The sequence below is a fragment of the Phyllostomus discolor genome, chromosome 3 (assembly GCF_004126475.2).
Source record: "Phyllostomus discolor isolate MPI-MPIP mPhyDis1 chromosome 3, mPhyDis1.pri.v3, whole genome shotgun sequence".
In the NCBI taxonomy this organism is placed as follows: domain Eukaryota; kingdom Metazoa; phylum Chordata; class Mammalia; order Chiroptera; family Phyllostomidae; genus Phyllostomus; species Phyllostomus discolor.
In genome coordinates, this window is record NC_040905.2 from 112,917,303 (window position 1) to 112,932,554 (window position 15,252).

Here is a 15,252-nt window from a genome sequence, read left to right on the forward strand (position 1 = left end):
AAATGACAACAAAATTACAAATGCACATATATTTTAACCTAGCAATTCCAATCCTGAGAATCTATCCTAGAGATTGATATACTCAAAAAAGAAATGAGATACATATAGCTTATATGTTACAGCATTGCTTCAAAGAGCAAAGTTTACAAACACCTAAATGTCTGTCTATTTAAATTACATAAATTATGGTTTGTCCAGGCAAGCAACGCTACTCAAGTGTTAAGAGAATGAGCCCTGGCCAGGTGGCCCAGTTGGTTGGAGCATCGCCCTGTACACCAAAAGGCTGTGGGTTTGATCCCCAGTCAGGGCACATTCCTAGGTTGTGGGCTCAATCCCTGGTTGGGGTGTAAGAGAGGTAACCAATCGATGTTTCTGTCTCACACAGATGTGTCTGTCTGTCTGTCTGTCTGTCTCTCCCTCCCTCCCTCCTTCCCTCGCTCTAAAAATCAATAAACATATACTCAAGTGAAGATTAAAAAATAATAAAGAAAAAGTTTTTTAAAAAAGAATAAGTTCTATAGGTATTTGGAAAGTTCTCCAAAATGTACCATCAAGTGAAGAAAGCAAGATTCTAAACAGCATGCTCCCATTTGTGTATAAAGAAGGAAAAGAACATATATAGAAAACATATATATTCTGTGTATTCAATATTCTACTGAAATAGTATATTCTTGTATTAAATATATATTGTTCTATTAGCTATTAAATATATATACATTTAGATATATATTCTATTCTAATAGAATATTGAATATATAGAACATATATATTCTATTTGCTTATATATGCATAAACTCTGGAATATATTAATAGTAATTACTGCCCTGGCTGGTGTGGCTCAGTGGACTGAGTGCTGGCCTGTGAACCAAAGGGTCACCAGTTCTATTCCCAGTCAGGGCACATGCCTGGGTTGTGGGCCAGATCCCCAGTAGGGGCATGCAAGAGATAACCAATTGCTGTTTCTCTCACACGTCGATGTTTCACTCCCTCTCTTTCTCCCTCTCTTACTGTCTAAAAATAAATAAATAAAATATTTAAAAATAATAATAATAGTGATTACATGGAATAGAACTAGGCTGATGGCAGACAAAATAAGTAATTTTACTCGTATCATTTCATGATCTAAAATAAAATTTCTAAACCTTGAAATATACTACCTATTCAGAAATAAATAAAAATCTTAATAATGAATTAAAACCAAAAAATTTGCTGGCAAAATGGCTCTACAGAAACCTGGTAACGGAATGGGTTTAGAAACTTGAAAGAAGCCCTAACTAGGACTCATCTCTTTCTAATGTATTCAATTTTACAATTCCATCAAATAACTATGAACTAACCATGAACTGGGCAACTGCCTTGATGAAGAAAACCCGGTCTTGTTCCGTCTCAACCTCAGAAGGGATATCAGTCTGAGGCTCATACCTGAGAGAGAGAGAGAGAGAGAGAGAGAGAGAGAGAGAGAAGACACTAGTTAATTGTGTATAAAGTCCACGAAAGAGAAAGTAGGCAACTGTGAATCAGTGCATCTGTAACAGGAGGCTCTCTGAGTCCCCTGTTAAGTAAGACAAAAAAAAAGACTTCAAAAGCAACACAAAATACCAAACACACAAGGAAGCAAAGCCTCACCCTAAGAACAGGTTTAACTGATTTCAAAAATCAAATTTGGAGCTCAGCTTACAAAATTAAATCTCTCAGACCTCAAAATTTAATTAAAATAAACAAAATGATTACTTTGGCTGACAGCCCTTGACCACAGCTGACTAGTTAGCTCACAGAACAGCAGAGTAACTGGAGTTACTTTCTTCATTATCGATGACCCACCAGGACTCAGCAGACTGCAGCCCTTGGCCTCTTTTTGTACAGCTTACACACTAAGAAGGGTTTTTACATTTTTAAAGGATTATAAAAAACAAAACACATTGCAGAATATGTGAAAGAGCTCTTATGTAGCCTGCAACATTTAAGGTTCTTAACAAAGAGTTTGCCAACCCCAAATGTTAGATACTAGGTTTTAAACACAAAGTGAAATCGAAATTATTTCTAATCCAGTGTACTCATTAGAATGTGTAGGAAGGGCCCTGTCACTCCTGATGAAGGTGAGGGGTGGAGAGGAACTTGGGCCCCAGTTACTGCGTCCTACTGAGAAATAGTCTCCTTCTACCTCTGCCTGGTATATTCCTTCTCCCAAGGCATTCTTTAAATCTCAACTGATTTTCAACAGGTTACAACTACGTCTGTCAAACTCAAATTTTATTGAACTCTTCTTTTAGCTTTACAACAATATCCTGTTTCTAGGTGGCTAACAAAGAATATCAGTATTCATTTATAGACTTCAATAAAGTGTAATTCTAACCTTTTCACAAGCCAGAGAAGAACTTCAGACACAAGTCCAAAATTTGGTGTGCGGAAATTTTCCATAGAAATATGTCGAGGGTAACCCAAGGCTCTCATCATCTCTGTAAAATCTGTTCAAGGCAAAATACAATTCAGTCAATTCATCAAACAGCAATTACTTATTTACTTTCTTTGCTTTCCCTTCTTATTTCCAATCTATTGACAGTTTTAGGGACTATTTATCAACTCTTTAAGAGGGAAAGAAAAAAGTAGATAAAATAATCTGCTTCCTGAAAAACATAATTTAAGTTCCTTCGGAGAAGTAGAAGTTGTACATTAAAATGGGGGTTAGGAATTGGCTGTGAATTTAATTTCTGTCTCTTTTTTTAAGGATATGTTTGTTGATTTTTTAGAGAGGAAGAGAGAAACATCGATCTGTTGCCTCCCATACACACCCAAACCAGGAATCAAACCTGCAACCTACATATGTGCCCTGACCGAGGATTGAACCCGCAACCTTTTGGTGTATGAGATGACACTCCAATGAACTGAGCCACCCATCCAGGGCAATTTCTCTCTTGGGTATCTTCCTACCACTCAAAATGAGAAATACCTGGCACTATAAAACATCATAAACAAAAATATTTAAAAATGCTAAGTGTTTATTTTGGGGGGTCCTGGTATTAATGTAAAGTTCATGTTGCTGAGTTATGTGTGATTTGTCTTTTTTTTTCTTTTAGTGAGCATATAGGACCTTAATAACGTACACTTTTAAAGATTAGTTGTACTGTATCTAGAGAAATCTTAAAGGGAATGAGTGCTCTATTGAGCACTATTTAGATTTATTACAAATCAGATTAAGAAACAGTAGTAACAGTAATACTAATACTTGTTGACACAAGAGGTTGCTGTCACTCAGCCTTTTTACTTTTTTAAGAGTTTATTTGTTTTTAGAGAGGGGAAAGGAGGGAGAAACAGAGGCAGAGAAACACTGATGTGAGAATCATCAATCAGTTGTCTCTCGTACGTGCCCCACCTGGGTACCGAACCTCCAACCTAGGCATGTGTCCTAACCAGAAATCAAACAGGTGAACTTTCACTTTGCGGGACTACGTCGAACCAACTGAGCCACGCTGGTCAGGGCTGTCTAAGCTTTCAGAAGGACTTGGAAATGAACACAACAAACAGGTTTTGAGTTACCACTGTGTACCAAGATGTACATTCAGTGTACTCATGGCTCTTTAATGTCTGGCCTCACTCTTCTTAAAGGTAGATGTTCAAAAGGTCTCAACAGCATTCACAAAGAAACTACCCAGGCAATCAGAGGTTAGGTTGGATTACAATAGACAACAGAAGAAAAGGCCTAAGCAGAGGAAAGAACAATGGCACTGAGGGCCTCTGTCACTGTTTTTTGGGAAATCTGAACAGAGTGATGGAAAATCAAGCAGCATCCAGTCAGGCACTGCCTAAATACTTCTTCCCATTAAGCAGTAGTTAAATTCTGTTCACTTTGCAATATTATTGTCAAAATGGAGAAAATCTGAGTTAGATTCTTAACATAAATTACACAATTGTACAACTTTCATTTAATGTCAAAATATTCAGAAATCCCCTTCTTACACACTCTTCCCAATACAACTCCATGCAACGTCCCCTAGCAGAGGGCTTGCTCTAAACTGGGAGGGGAGAGAAACTTATCTCTACAACATACAGTCACCAAGAATCTTGACATCCCAGAGGGCTAATTCACACTATGGTGCTGGTACACGTAGCAATGAAATGTGGTGTGTCTTCCTGTATAATTACATTGTAGAAATAAAGCAATCCATAAGTGAAAGAAGTAATCTTTAACAGTAAAATTTCAGGTACCAGCAATTCAGTTAGAAAATTGGCCTTACAGCACAGGTGGCAAACACAAGGCCCGTGGCCGAATTCAGCCCTCCACCTTGTTTCATCCCACCCCGAACCTTGCTTCTACCCAGCGGCAGCACAGAGCTCCTTGCCCCTAGTTAAGGAGTAGTTACATTTATACAGTCCTAAAATTACATTCGGCCCTTTGAAGGCAACTGCAGGGCTGATGTGGCCGCCGGTGAAAATGAGTTTGACACCCCTGCTTTACGGAGTCCCCTCATATCACACACAGCAAACTGGTAATCACCTGCTACATCTATGCAGGTGGAGCCAGTTAGCTGAACTGCTTCTGATTCAGAAAATGACACTGTATAAAAAGGTAAGAGATTTTGATTTACACAGTACTGTCTCGATCCCTGCTTCCACCCGATTCCGGTTGTGTGACCTAAAACAAATTACCTATCAGTGCCTCAAATATTTCATCCAGGAATTATACCACTTACCTCACCATTTAAGTGAGGACTAAAATACGATAGTGAAGGTAAAATACCTAGCGTGAAAGTAGTAATAACTCTCTTTTCTCCATTCTTCCACTTCGCCAACCTTCTGGCAAAGGCATTTGGCTTCCCTTATATCCTCATCAGTCCCTTTAGTAAGGATGAAGGCGTTGGAGGTTAGACAACTGGGTTCATTTTCCAGAGCCAGCTCTTACCACCTGTGTCCCTTGATTGAGATACTTGACCTCCCTGTGCCAGTTTGCGCATCTCTAAATACAGAAGCGTAGTTATTCAGAGGAGTAAATAAAATGATGCCTACACAAAACAGTTACTACCTAGCAGATCGTAAAAACTCAAAAAAAGCTAGACGCAATTACTATTCAGCAGTCTCCTCCTCGGTTTTGTTGTTCGTTTCTCTGAACTCTAATCTAACCCAACCCAAAAAACGGTCTCTGCGTTTTTTAACTTGGTAGCGAAGAGCTCAAGTAGCTATACAAATCATTTAAAGTGAGATAAAATTAAAACTTCGGTTCCTCAGCTGCACAAGCCACAGCCAGTGGCAAATACAAAACCAGGTCTGGGGCGTTGAACCAGGGTAGGAGTGGGCAGCAGAGAACCAGGGGCGCCCCTGAAGCGCAGAGGCCCAGGAGGGATTCGACGCAGCTCAGGCCAGAGGACCCAGCGCGCGGGGTCCCCGAGTCTTTCAGGAGGCCCGCAGGTCACAAAGGGCAGGGCTTCCTTACTGCGGAGGTCGCGGAAAGACATGGCGCTGTAGTCCCCACTAGCCCGGAGTCTCGTCTGATCTCCACCGCTCCCCTCTCGGCGCTCACGGGTCTCTGTGGCAACGCACGGAGTTCTCGACGGCGCGCAGCAAGCGTCAAACAGGATAAGAAGCGAAGCAGACGGATTGCGCGAGCACACGCAAGGGAAAGGGGTGGTAGGCATGGGAATGTCCCGGGAGTCAAGGAGGGAGGTATGGGTTGTTACTCCCGATGTGAAGCTACGAGCCGCAGGGCGTTCGGGTCTCTTTCAACGTTTTGCAGATACTTGACACTGGCTGACACGTTCTGAACACCTAAAATGTGCCTGACACTGTGCTACGTGCACTACGAGCTGCTTCCCATTTCCTCCTCCACTCCTCTAGAAAGAATGTACCATAATGTCACGAAGCTGGGTTTCCTAGCTCAGTAGCGTCCTACCCGCCACGTGTAAAGTGCTAGCTGTGCTGGCGTCAGAAACCCCAGGGAAAACGCTGCAGCATTAAGGGGCGGTACGCCGCACAGGAGACGGTACAGCTAATCACCGTACCGCGAGAGGGTGTCCGGGCCTGGACCCGAGCCCGCGCACCAGGCTCGTTCTTCACGACAGGCCGGAAATCGTCCTGGATGCTAGCGCGCCGGCGGTTGTCCTGGTAACCGTGTCCTCTTTTGATGGAGGAAGAGATTGTGAGCTCTGTTGAGAAACCGGAAGGCTCCAGGGTTAGGAGGAAACCCGAATTGCGGCCAGATCTCCTGGGGGCTCATCTGGGACCGTTCCCCAGGGCTTCTGCGGTGTAGGGCAGTCAACAAAGAAAGAAGAGCTGGGAGACGGAGCGAGCTGAGCTGGAAGGGCGGGGGAAGAAGAGGGACTGCGAGCCGCTGTGATTTTCTCCACCTCTTTATTGATGTAGGCGAAGTAAAATAAACATAAATGCGTGGACCCTAAAGAAAGTCCCCAAATATGTCCACATATATATATATGGTCAGCACGATAAAGGTGACAAAGCACTTCAGTGGAGAAAGAATAGTTTTTCAATAAATTACTTGAAACAATTGGAAATCCAAATAAATGAACCTCCACGCAACCAAAATATAAAACCTAAAATTGTCACAACACGAGAAACTGCTGTTTATAACAAGGGCCCTTAAGTTAAAAAAAAACAAAAGCCACTAAAACTATCTTTTCTAGAAGAAAAGCCTCTTCCAGAAAATGGGAAAAAGCTTTATGACAGGGTAAAGCAAGATTTCTTAAATACACCAAAAGTGCAATCCTTAAAAAATGTTTTCATAAATGGACTTAATGAAAAAAAATTTAAACCTCTTTTCCCTGGCTTGTGTAGCTCAGTTGATTGAGCACCCACCTGCAAAACAAAGGGTAGCAGGTTCGGATCCCAGTCAGGGCACATGCCTGGGTTGCTGGCCAGGTCCCAGGTGAGGGGGACAGGAGAGGCGACCCACACATTAATGTTTCTTTCTCCCTTCCTCTCTGTCTAAACATAAATAAATAAAATCTTTTTTCAAAAACAAGCTTTTAAAAAAACTTCAAGATATTTTTAAGAAAATTAAAGGATAATCTGTCTAGAAGAAAATATTCACAAAACACAGCCAATGAAAAGACGTATCCAGAATACATAACAAACTCTGAAAACTAAATCCAATTAGAAAGTGGACCAAACAGATACTTTAAAGAAGATATATGGCAAATAATAAGAAAATAATAGAGAGATGTCTATTCAACTTCTTTGCCATTTTTAAATTGGGTTATCTTTTTGTTGTTGTAAGAATTCTTTATATATTCTGAATAGTACACTTTTATCAGATACTTGGTTTGCAAATATCACATTCTGTACGCTTCTACTTCTTGATACTGCCTTTTGCAGCAGCAAAGTTTGAAGTTTTGATAAAGTCCAATTTATCTATTTTTTATTTTGTTACTTATGGTTTTGTTGTCATATCTAGTAATTCATTTCCAAATCCAAAATCATAAAGATTCATTCTTATGTTTACTTTTAAGAGTTTTATACTTTTAGCTCTTACATTCGTGTCTTTTGATGCAATTTGGGTTAATTTTTTGTATATGGTGTGAGGTAGAGGTCAACCGTCATTCTCTTGCATGTGGCTATCCAGTTGTTCCAGCACCATTTGAAGAAATTCTTTCCCCATTGAATAGTCTTGGCATTCTTGTTGAAAATCAATTGACCACAGATATATAGGTTTATTTCTGATCTCTCTATTCTACTTCATTGATTAAGATACTTAATCATGTCAGTTCCACACTATTTTGGTTAAATTTTGGTTAAATTTTTCTTTTTAAAAATTGTTTTTGCTTATTTGGGTTCCCTTGTAATTCCATGTGAATTTTAGAATCAGCTTCCCAGTTTCTGTGTAAAAGGCCATTGGGATTTTCAAAGTATCTGTAGGTCACTTTAGGGAATACTGCTGCCTTAACAATATTATGTCTTCAACCCATGAACAGTAATATTTTTCCATTTACTTAAGTCTTCTTTATTTGTTTTTAGTACCTATTTCATAGTTTTCAGTGTTGTTTTGAAACCCCTTGGTGAAATTTATTCCCATTTTATTCTTCTGTGCTAGTGTTTATAAATACAACTAACTTTTATGTTGATCTTATATCCAACTTTGCTGAACTTTATTAGCTCTAATAGTTTTATTAGCTCAGACAATGTTGAGTGTGAACTAATTTTTTCTCTGTGTAAGATCATGTCATCTGTGAATAGAGAGAATTGAAAACAATTTAAAAATTTTTTCAATTATGTTTGACATTCAATATTATGTTTCAGGTGTACAGCATAGTGATTAGACATGATATGACTTTTAAGTAATCCCCCCAATAAGTCTAGGATCCACCTGACACCATACATAGATATTACAATATTATTGACTTATACTCCCTATGCTGTATGTTACATCTTCATGACTATTTTTAAAATTTTTATTGATTTTAGAGAAAGGAAGGGCGAGAGAGAGAGAGAAAGGAAAGAGAGAAACATTGATTTGTTGTCCCACTTATTTATGCACATTCATTGGTTGATTCTTCATTCATTGGTTGATTCTTGTATGTGAATTTGGCCTGACTGGGGATTGAACCTACAACCTTGTCATGTTGGGATGATGCTCTAATCAACTGAGCTACCTGGCTAGGGCCCACATGACTATTTCATAACTGCCAATTTGTACTTAAGCTTTTCACCTGATGATGCTTTTATTGATTTTAGCAGGGGTGTCAAACTCGTTCTCACAGGGGGCCACAATCAGCCTCATGGTGGCCTTCAAAGGGCCAAAATAATTTTAGGACTGTATAAATGTAACTACTCCTTAACTGTTAGGAAGTTGAAGTTACATTCGGTCCTTTGAAGGCCACCATGAGGCTGATGTGGCCCCCGGTGAAAATAAGTTTGACACCCCTGTTTTAGAGAGAGGAGAAGAGATAGAGAAACACCTATGTGTGAGAGAAACATCAATCTGCTGCCTCTGCATGTGCCCTGACTGGGAATCAAAACCATAATCCAGACATGTGCCATGACTGGGAATCAAACCTGTAACCCTTTGGTGCATGGGACGATACTCCAACCTACTAAGCCACATGGGTAGCCCTTCACCTTTTTTACCACGTCCCAGTTCCCCATCTGGTAATTATCAGTTTGTTCTCTGTATCTATGAGTTTCTGTTTTATTTGTTCACTTATTTTGTGTTTTAGATTCCACATATTAGTGAAATTATATGGTATTTGTCTTTCTCTGACTTAATTCACATGGCAGAATACCCTCTTGGTCCACCCATGTTATCACATATGGTAAGATTATATTTTTTATGGCCAAGTAATATCCCATTATATATGTCCCACTTAGGTTGCTTCCATATTTTGGCTATTGTAAATAATGCTGCAATGAACATAGGGATGGATATATATATATATAAAATCTTTTCAAATTAGTGTTTGGATGTCTTTGGATAAATAGAAGTGGAATTCCAGAAGTGGAATTGCTGGGTCATATGATAGTTCTATTTTCAATTTTTTGAGGACTTTATACCATTTCCATAGTGGCTATACCAATTTGTAATGCCACCAACAGTGCAAAAAGGTTCCCTTTTGTCCACATCTTCAACACTTGTTGATTTATTGATAATAGCCATTTTGACAGCTGTTAAGTGATAATCCCATTGTAGTTTTAATTTGCATTTCTCTTATGTTCAGTAATGTTGAATATCTTTTTTTATGCCTATTGGCCATCGGTATGTCCTGTTTGGAGGAATATCTTTTCAGGTCCTCTGACCTTTTTTAAATCAGATTGTTTGTCTTTTTGGTGATTGCATGAGTTTTTCATACATTGTGGATATTAACCCTTTATTCATGTATCATTAGTGTCTTCTCCCACTCAGTAGGTTTTTTGTTGATGGTTTCCTTTGCTGTGCAAATTTTTTAGTTTGATGTAGACTAATTTTTTCCCTTTGTTTCCCTTGCCCAAGGAGACAGTCCAAAAAAATATTGCTCAGAGCAATGTCATAGAGTTTACTGCCTATTTTCTTCTAGAAGTTTTATGGTTTCAAGTCTTACACTTAATCCGTTTCAATCCATTTTTTAGTTTATCCTTATGTATAGTGTAAGGAAGTGGTCTAGTTTTTTTTTTTTTTTTGCATATATCTGTCCATTTTTCTCAACACCATTTACTGAAGATTGTACCCCATTGTATATTCTTGCCTCTTTTGTCATAGATTAATTAATTGACCATATAGGTGTGGATTTATTTCTGGGCTTTCTGTTCTGTTCCACTGATCTATGTCTGATTTTATGCCAATACAATGTTGTTTTGATTATTGTAGACTTGTAGTATAGCTTGATTATCACAGGTAGCACAATATCTTCAACTTTGTCCTTTTTATTTTTTATAAGCAACTTTATTTTGAAAGTCACAGGGGCAGAAAAAGCGAGCCAGATGGGCTGCATGGGCTCAGGAAACAAGTTACAGAGTCAAAAGAAGGTCCCTGGGAACTTAGGAGAAGAAAGGGAAAGGTAATGTCCCTGGGGAAGAAGAGGGAAAGGTACGGGTGTGCTCCACAGCGAGCACCACCCAACTTTGTTCTTCTTAAGATTGCTTTGGCTATTCCAAGTCTTTTATGGTTCCATATAAATTTTAGGATTATTTGGCTAGTTCTGTGAAAAAGTGCCATTGGTATTTTGATAGGAATTGCACTGAAACTGTAGATTGATTTGAATAGTATGGACATTTTAACTATGTTAAATTCTTCCTATCCAGGAGCATGGTATATGCTCCCATTTATTTGTATCTTCTTAAATTTCTTTCTTCAGGGTCTTATTTTCTGACTACAGTTCTTTTGCATCCTTAGTTAAATTTATTTCTAAATATTTTATATTTTTGATGCAATTGTAAATGGCACTGTTTCCTTAATTTCTCTTTCTGATAGTTCATTATTGGAAATGTTTTTATTGATTTTAGAGGGGAAGGAAGGGAGGATGAGGGAGAGAAACATGGATATGAGAAAGAAACATCCACCAGTTGTCTCCTGTATGCACCCTGACCAGGGGTCAAACCTGCAACCAAGGTATGTGGGCTGACTGAGAAACAAACCCACAACCTTCTTGGTTCACAGGACAACACTCCAACCAACTGAACCACCCAGCCAAAGCAAAAATGTGACTGATTTCTGAATGTTAATTTTGCATCCTGCTACTTGATTGAGTTAATTTATCAGTTCTAATATCTTTTAAAATTAATTTTAGAGAGAAAGGGGAAGGGGGGAGACAAGGGACAGAGAGAGAGAAACATCAATTTGTTGTTCCACTTACTTATCTATTCATTCATTGGTTCTTGTATGTGCCATGACCAGAGACTGAACCTGCAACCTTGGCATATTGGGATGATGCTCTAACCAACTTGAGTTATCTGGCCAGGATATCGTTTTCATGGACTCTTTAGGGTTCTCTCTATATAGTTATCATGTCATCTGCAAATAATTAAAGTTTTACTTCTTCCTTTCCAATTTGGATGCCTTTTGTTTGAAATTTTAACTTTTCAAGAAATTGTTTCCCAATGTAGTGGAGCTATTTAAGATTCCCACCAGCAGTATATGAAGGCTCCAGTTCCTTAATAATCTTTCTTCACACTTGGCAAGAGCCATACAATACCACATCATTTACTTATGGGAAAATGGACAATTAAAAAGTTGTGTGGTGCCTCAACCAATGTGGCTCAGTTGGTTGGGTGTTGTCCTGCAAAGCGAAAAGCATGGTTCAATTCCTGGTCAGGACATGTGCCTGGGTTGTAGATTTGGTCCCTGGTTGGGGTGTATACGATCAGTGTTTCTCCTTCACATCAATGTTTCTTTCCCTTTCTCCCTCCCTTCTCCTATCTTAAAAAAAGTTGTGACTCCCCCAGTCAACCAGAACCACCTTATCGGCACGCTCAAAGCACTGACCCAGGTTTCACTAAGTCTGTACTGCTAATCCTCATTTCCCACCCATATGTGAGGAAACTGAGTGACAGCCTCCAAGAGCTGAGTCTTTTTTTGTGTGGCCTGTCACAAGCCAGAGAGACCAAGAACTACCTCTAGGATTCTGCCCCCTTCCCTTGCCCTCCTCCCACCCTGTCCCTGTCCTGGGCATCATCCTACCCCAAACTCAGGGGGTCCAGGAAGGCTGGAAGTCTTCCCTGTGACATCACATAGCTGGTTGCCAAGGGAAACCTGTAGACCTACTCCCTAAGCAGGGGAGAGCAAAGCCCTGCTGCACAGAAGGCTGGGCCACTCCTCCCCCATCACACAGGCTCTCAATGGAAGCCTTGGTCTGTGCGTTCTCTGAGCTGCGCATAAGAGAAGGTGCAGGGCTGTGGGGAGAAGTGGCAGGAAGAAAAATGTCCTCTTATCCTGACCTGGGACAAAAGCCACCAGGGTGGCCTCAGAGACATGCATGCTTAGGAGAAAGGAATGGTCACTGGTCCATGACATGTGACTGGACTGTGTGATTCTGCACCCACTGTGCAATTTCTCTACTGACACCAGAATACTCTTTCCAGAGTAGGGGGTAAAAAGGGGCCAAAAGGGCTTGAAATCCTGAATTTGGTGCCAAGGCTAAGGCTTGTCAGACCTCCCTGTTGGCCAGGAGAGGAAAGAGGAGTAATATGTTGGGTCAGGGGAGGCCAGGGTCAGGACATTTAGCCCCACTGACAGGCAGGTAAGCTGAGGGTCGGCAGGCCAGTGTGGAAACCATCACATGAACACGGGGCTGTTTTCCCCTTATGACTGCTGTGGCCCGCTGGCCACCACCCTCCTGCTTTCCCCTCCACAGATGCAGTAAGCTGGGCCCGAGGACTCCCCAGTCACCCTGACACACCATCCAACATCTACGAGGGAGGGCTGGGGGCCCAGCAGCAGCAGTGCCCCAGTGCCCAGGGAAGCAAGCCCAAGAACTTCCGGCTGCGCCACCTCAGGGGCCTGCCGCTCTACCTGCCAAGCCACGTGCAGCCTGCTGGCCAGTGTGAGAGTCACTGGCTGGGCCGGCTCCTGGCAGAGGGCTGCCTCCTATGGCCTGAGGGCATGGCCTGGCCCCTAGACCTGCCACATGGGACTCTGAACCCAGATAACAGCCACCACTCAGCCATTCTGGAAGCTCAACTGCCCAGGGACAGCCTGGGAAATACAGGTGAGCACCTGTCCAGGTGAAGCAGGAGGGTAAGAACCAGGGAAGGGTCGGATTGGAGACTCAGGTGGACCCAGTGGGCCCTTCTCCACTCCCAAGCCTTCTGGGTTTCTGTCCCATCTCTACAATTGACAAGCTCCCCCACTTCTGGGCTGGGCTTCGGTTTCCCCATTTGTAAAATGAAGGATTTGGGTAAAATGAGGATCCTTCCAACTTGAACCACATTTCCCCCTTCCATCTCCCTCCCTCATGGATTATCTTTAGAGACCCACCCCCTCCACTCCTATTTTGAAGGATGCTGGGTTCGGGGCGGGAGTCATAGGATAAGATAGGCTGGCAACCTCCCCTGGGTCATTCTGAGTGACTCCTTTCTCCCCTCTTTCTTCAGCTTCCAGTTCCAGCATGGATCTAGCCAAGGATGCCCTCTCCCAGCCTGGTACCTCTGAAGGCTTGGCGTTCAGGCCCAAGAGGTCCTGGGAAGCGTCAGAGGAATCCAAATGTCCACTGTGCAAGAGAACCCGCTCTGGGCCTATGGAGAGGCCACAGGGATCCCAGGGCCAGGGCTGGTTCTCATAGCTCAGGACAGGAGGTGAAAAATGACCCAGGAAGTGGTGGAGGAGGCAGGTCTAGAGAGGGAGGGCTCCCCCCCATCAGTAGCCCCTCCAGACTGAGACACCTGCAGCTGCCCAGCACCAGAGCCTGGGCCAGCCTCAGGAAAACTCAAGGGGAGGGAGGGGGAGGCCCTGAAGGAGGGACAGAAAAACCAGAAGCCTGGGCATGCCCTTGCAGCCTGCTCCAACTTGAGTCAACCACTTTACCTGGGAGGCCAGGCTGAGCAGAGTGGAACTCCCAAGAGGTAGGGGAGCCCACAGGTCTAATCTCAATAAAAACCAAAGCCTGCATGCATCTGTCCTTTGGCCATCAAGCCAGTTCAATTAGGGAAACAGTCCCTTGGCACCCGTGTTTCTGAGGGCAAGTTTCTGTGTCCTTGGTCCTGTTGATATTTGAGACCAGACTATTCTCTGTGGTGGGGGCTATCATGTGTGCTGTAGCATGTTTAGTAGCATTTACCCACTATATTCGTCTAGCTCCCTTTGCCTAATTGTGGCAACCAAAAGTGTCTCAATCGAGTCCAATGTCCCCTGGGGGCAGCACACATGTGATCTATGTCACTGGGGCCTCAGGCCTGCCAGGGGAGGATGGGAGCACAGATATTGGCTTCGGTGACCCTCACTGTCTGGCTGACTTCCAGTCCTGGCAGCCTGGGGTAGGCTAGGGTTGAGCCGCCCCTTTTGGGGCGCACGTGATAGTGTCAATGACACTCTGGACACCAGGACAGCTGGGTTCCTCCCAGCTCAGGGGAATACTACTTTAGGCCCCTTCCCTGCTCCTGTAATCTGGTTCCACCCTGAACGTTGCATAGGTCCCTGGGGCAGCAAATTCTGGAGACTTTGGTCCCTGAGCTGTGTTCAGGTTATTAGTAGGGGTGTGGCCCTTGTCAGTGGGAGTCAGACTGCAGTAGCTAGAGAGCAGCCATGAGAAAGCAGGTGTTTGAGTATTCCAGCTGTGACTGGGGCAGGTGTGTGAGGGACATAGCCACCCAGCTGGTCCATGAGGTGAGCCTCATGGGGTGTCAGAAAGGGCAGCTGCCTTCTCCCACCACCCCAACACTCACTCCCCCAGAAGGCTGAGGTTGGGGGACCTGAGTGACCACTGCTCAAGACAGACATTAGGGAGCTGCACCAGGTACCAGGCAGGTGGCAGGCAGAAGTGAGAACATGCCAGAAGCCCTAATACTCAGTCCTTGGAGACAGTTACATCTACCTCCCTGCCTACTTTTTGATTATCTGGGACACAGACTGCCCCAGGGTTTGGGTCTCAGGATGCCCAGACTACAGTGGCCTCCGCTGGGCCATGTCATGGTAGTCTGGCCCTATGTAGAACTCCCCGCCTTTCACTTGGGACTGGCTCTGTCTCTTGCTTTACCAATAGAATGTGATGGAAGTGACATGGCATCACTTCTGGCATAGAGGAGGCCTGGTAGCTTCGTGTGTATGTTTGTGTGTGTGTGAAGTCAGTGTTCACATAAGAAGCCCTTACATGGTAGGAAACCAGCCCACCTAGGGGAGGTCACCGC

General features: G+C 42.8%; 2 protein-coding genes across 8 annotated transcripts in view; one reads left to right on the forward strand and one right to left on the reverse strand.

Annotated features, from left to right (window-relative positions):
* The window catches only part of CLUAP1 (clusterin associated protein 1), a 46,817-nt gene extending 40,844 nt beyond the window's left edge, over positions 1 to 5,973 (reverse strand). Inside the window, exons 1-4 of one of the 7 annotated variants that reach the window (XM_036019977.1) lie at positions 5,426 to 5,968; positions 4,493 to 4,552; positions 2,354 to 2,465; positions 1,338 to 1,422 (exon numbers count right to left, since the gene is read on the reverse strand). In XM_036019977.1, the coding sequence (XP_035875870.1) occupies positions 1,338 to 1,422; positions 2,354 to 2,465; positions 4,493 to 4,552; positions 5,426 to 5,627 (459 nt within the window). In that variant the 5' untranslated portion in view covers positions 5,628 to 5,968. Of the gene's footprint in view, positions 1 to 1,337; positions 1,423 to 2,353; positions 2,466 to 4,492; positions 4,553 to 5,425 lie in introns of all 7 variants that reach the window. The other 6 variants (XM_036019973.1, XM_036019976.1, XM_036019974.1 and 3 more) reach the window with 6 other exon arrangements.
* A 6,754-nt stretch (positions 5,974 to 12,727) lies between these two features.
* On the forward strand, positions 12,728 to 14,017 carry C3H16orf90 (chromosome 3 C16orf90 homolog; the record flags this gene model as incomplete). Its single annotated transcript, XM_028510891.2, has 2 exons — positions 12,728 to 13,118; positions 13,504 to 14,017. Coding segments are annotated over 2 exons (579 nt in total), but the record flags the coding sequence as incomplete, so codon positions are not given.
* Positions 14,018 to 15,252: the final 1,235 nt, after the last annotated feature.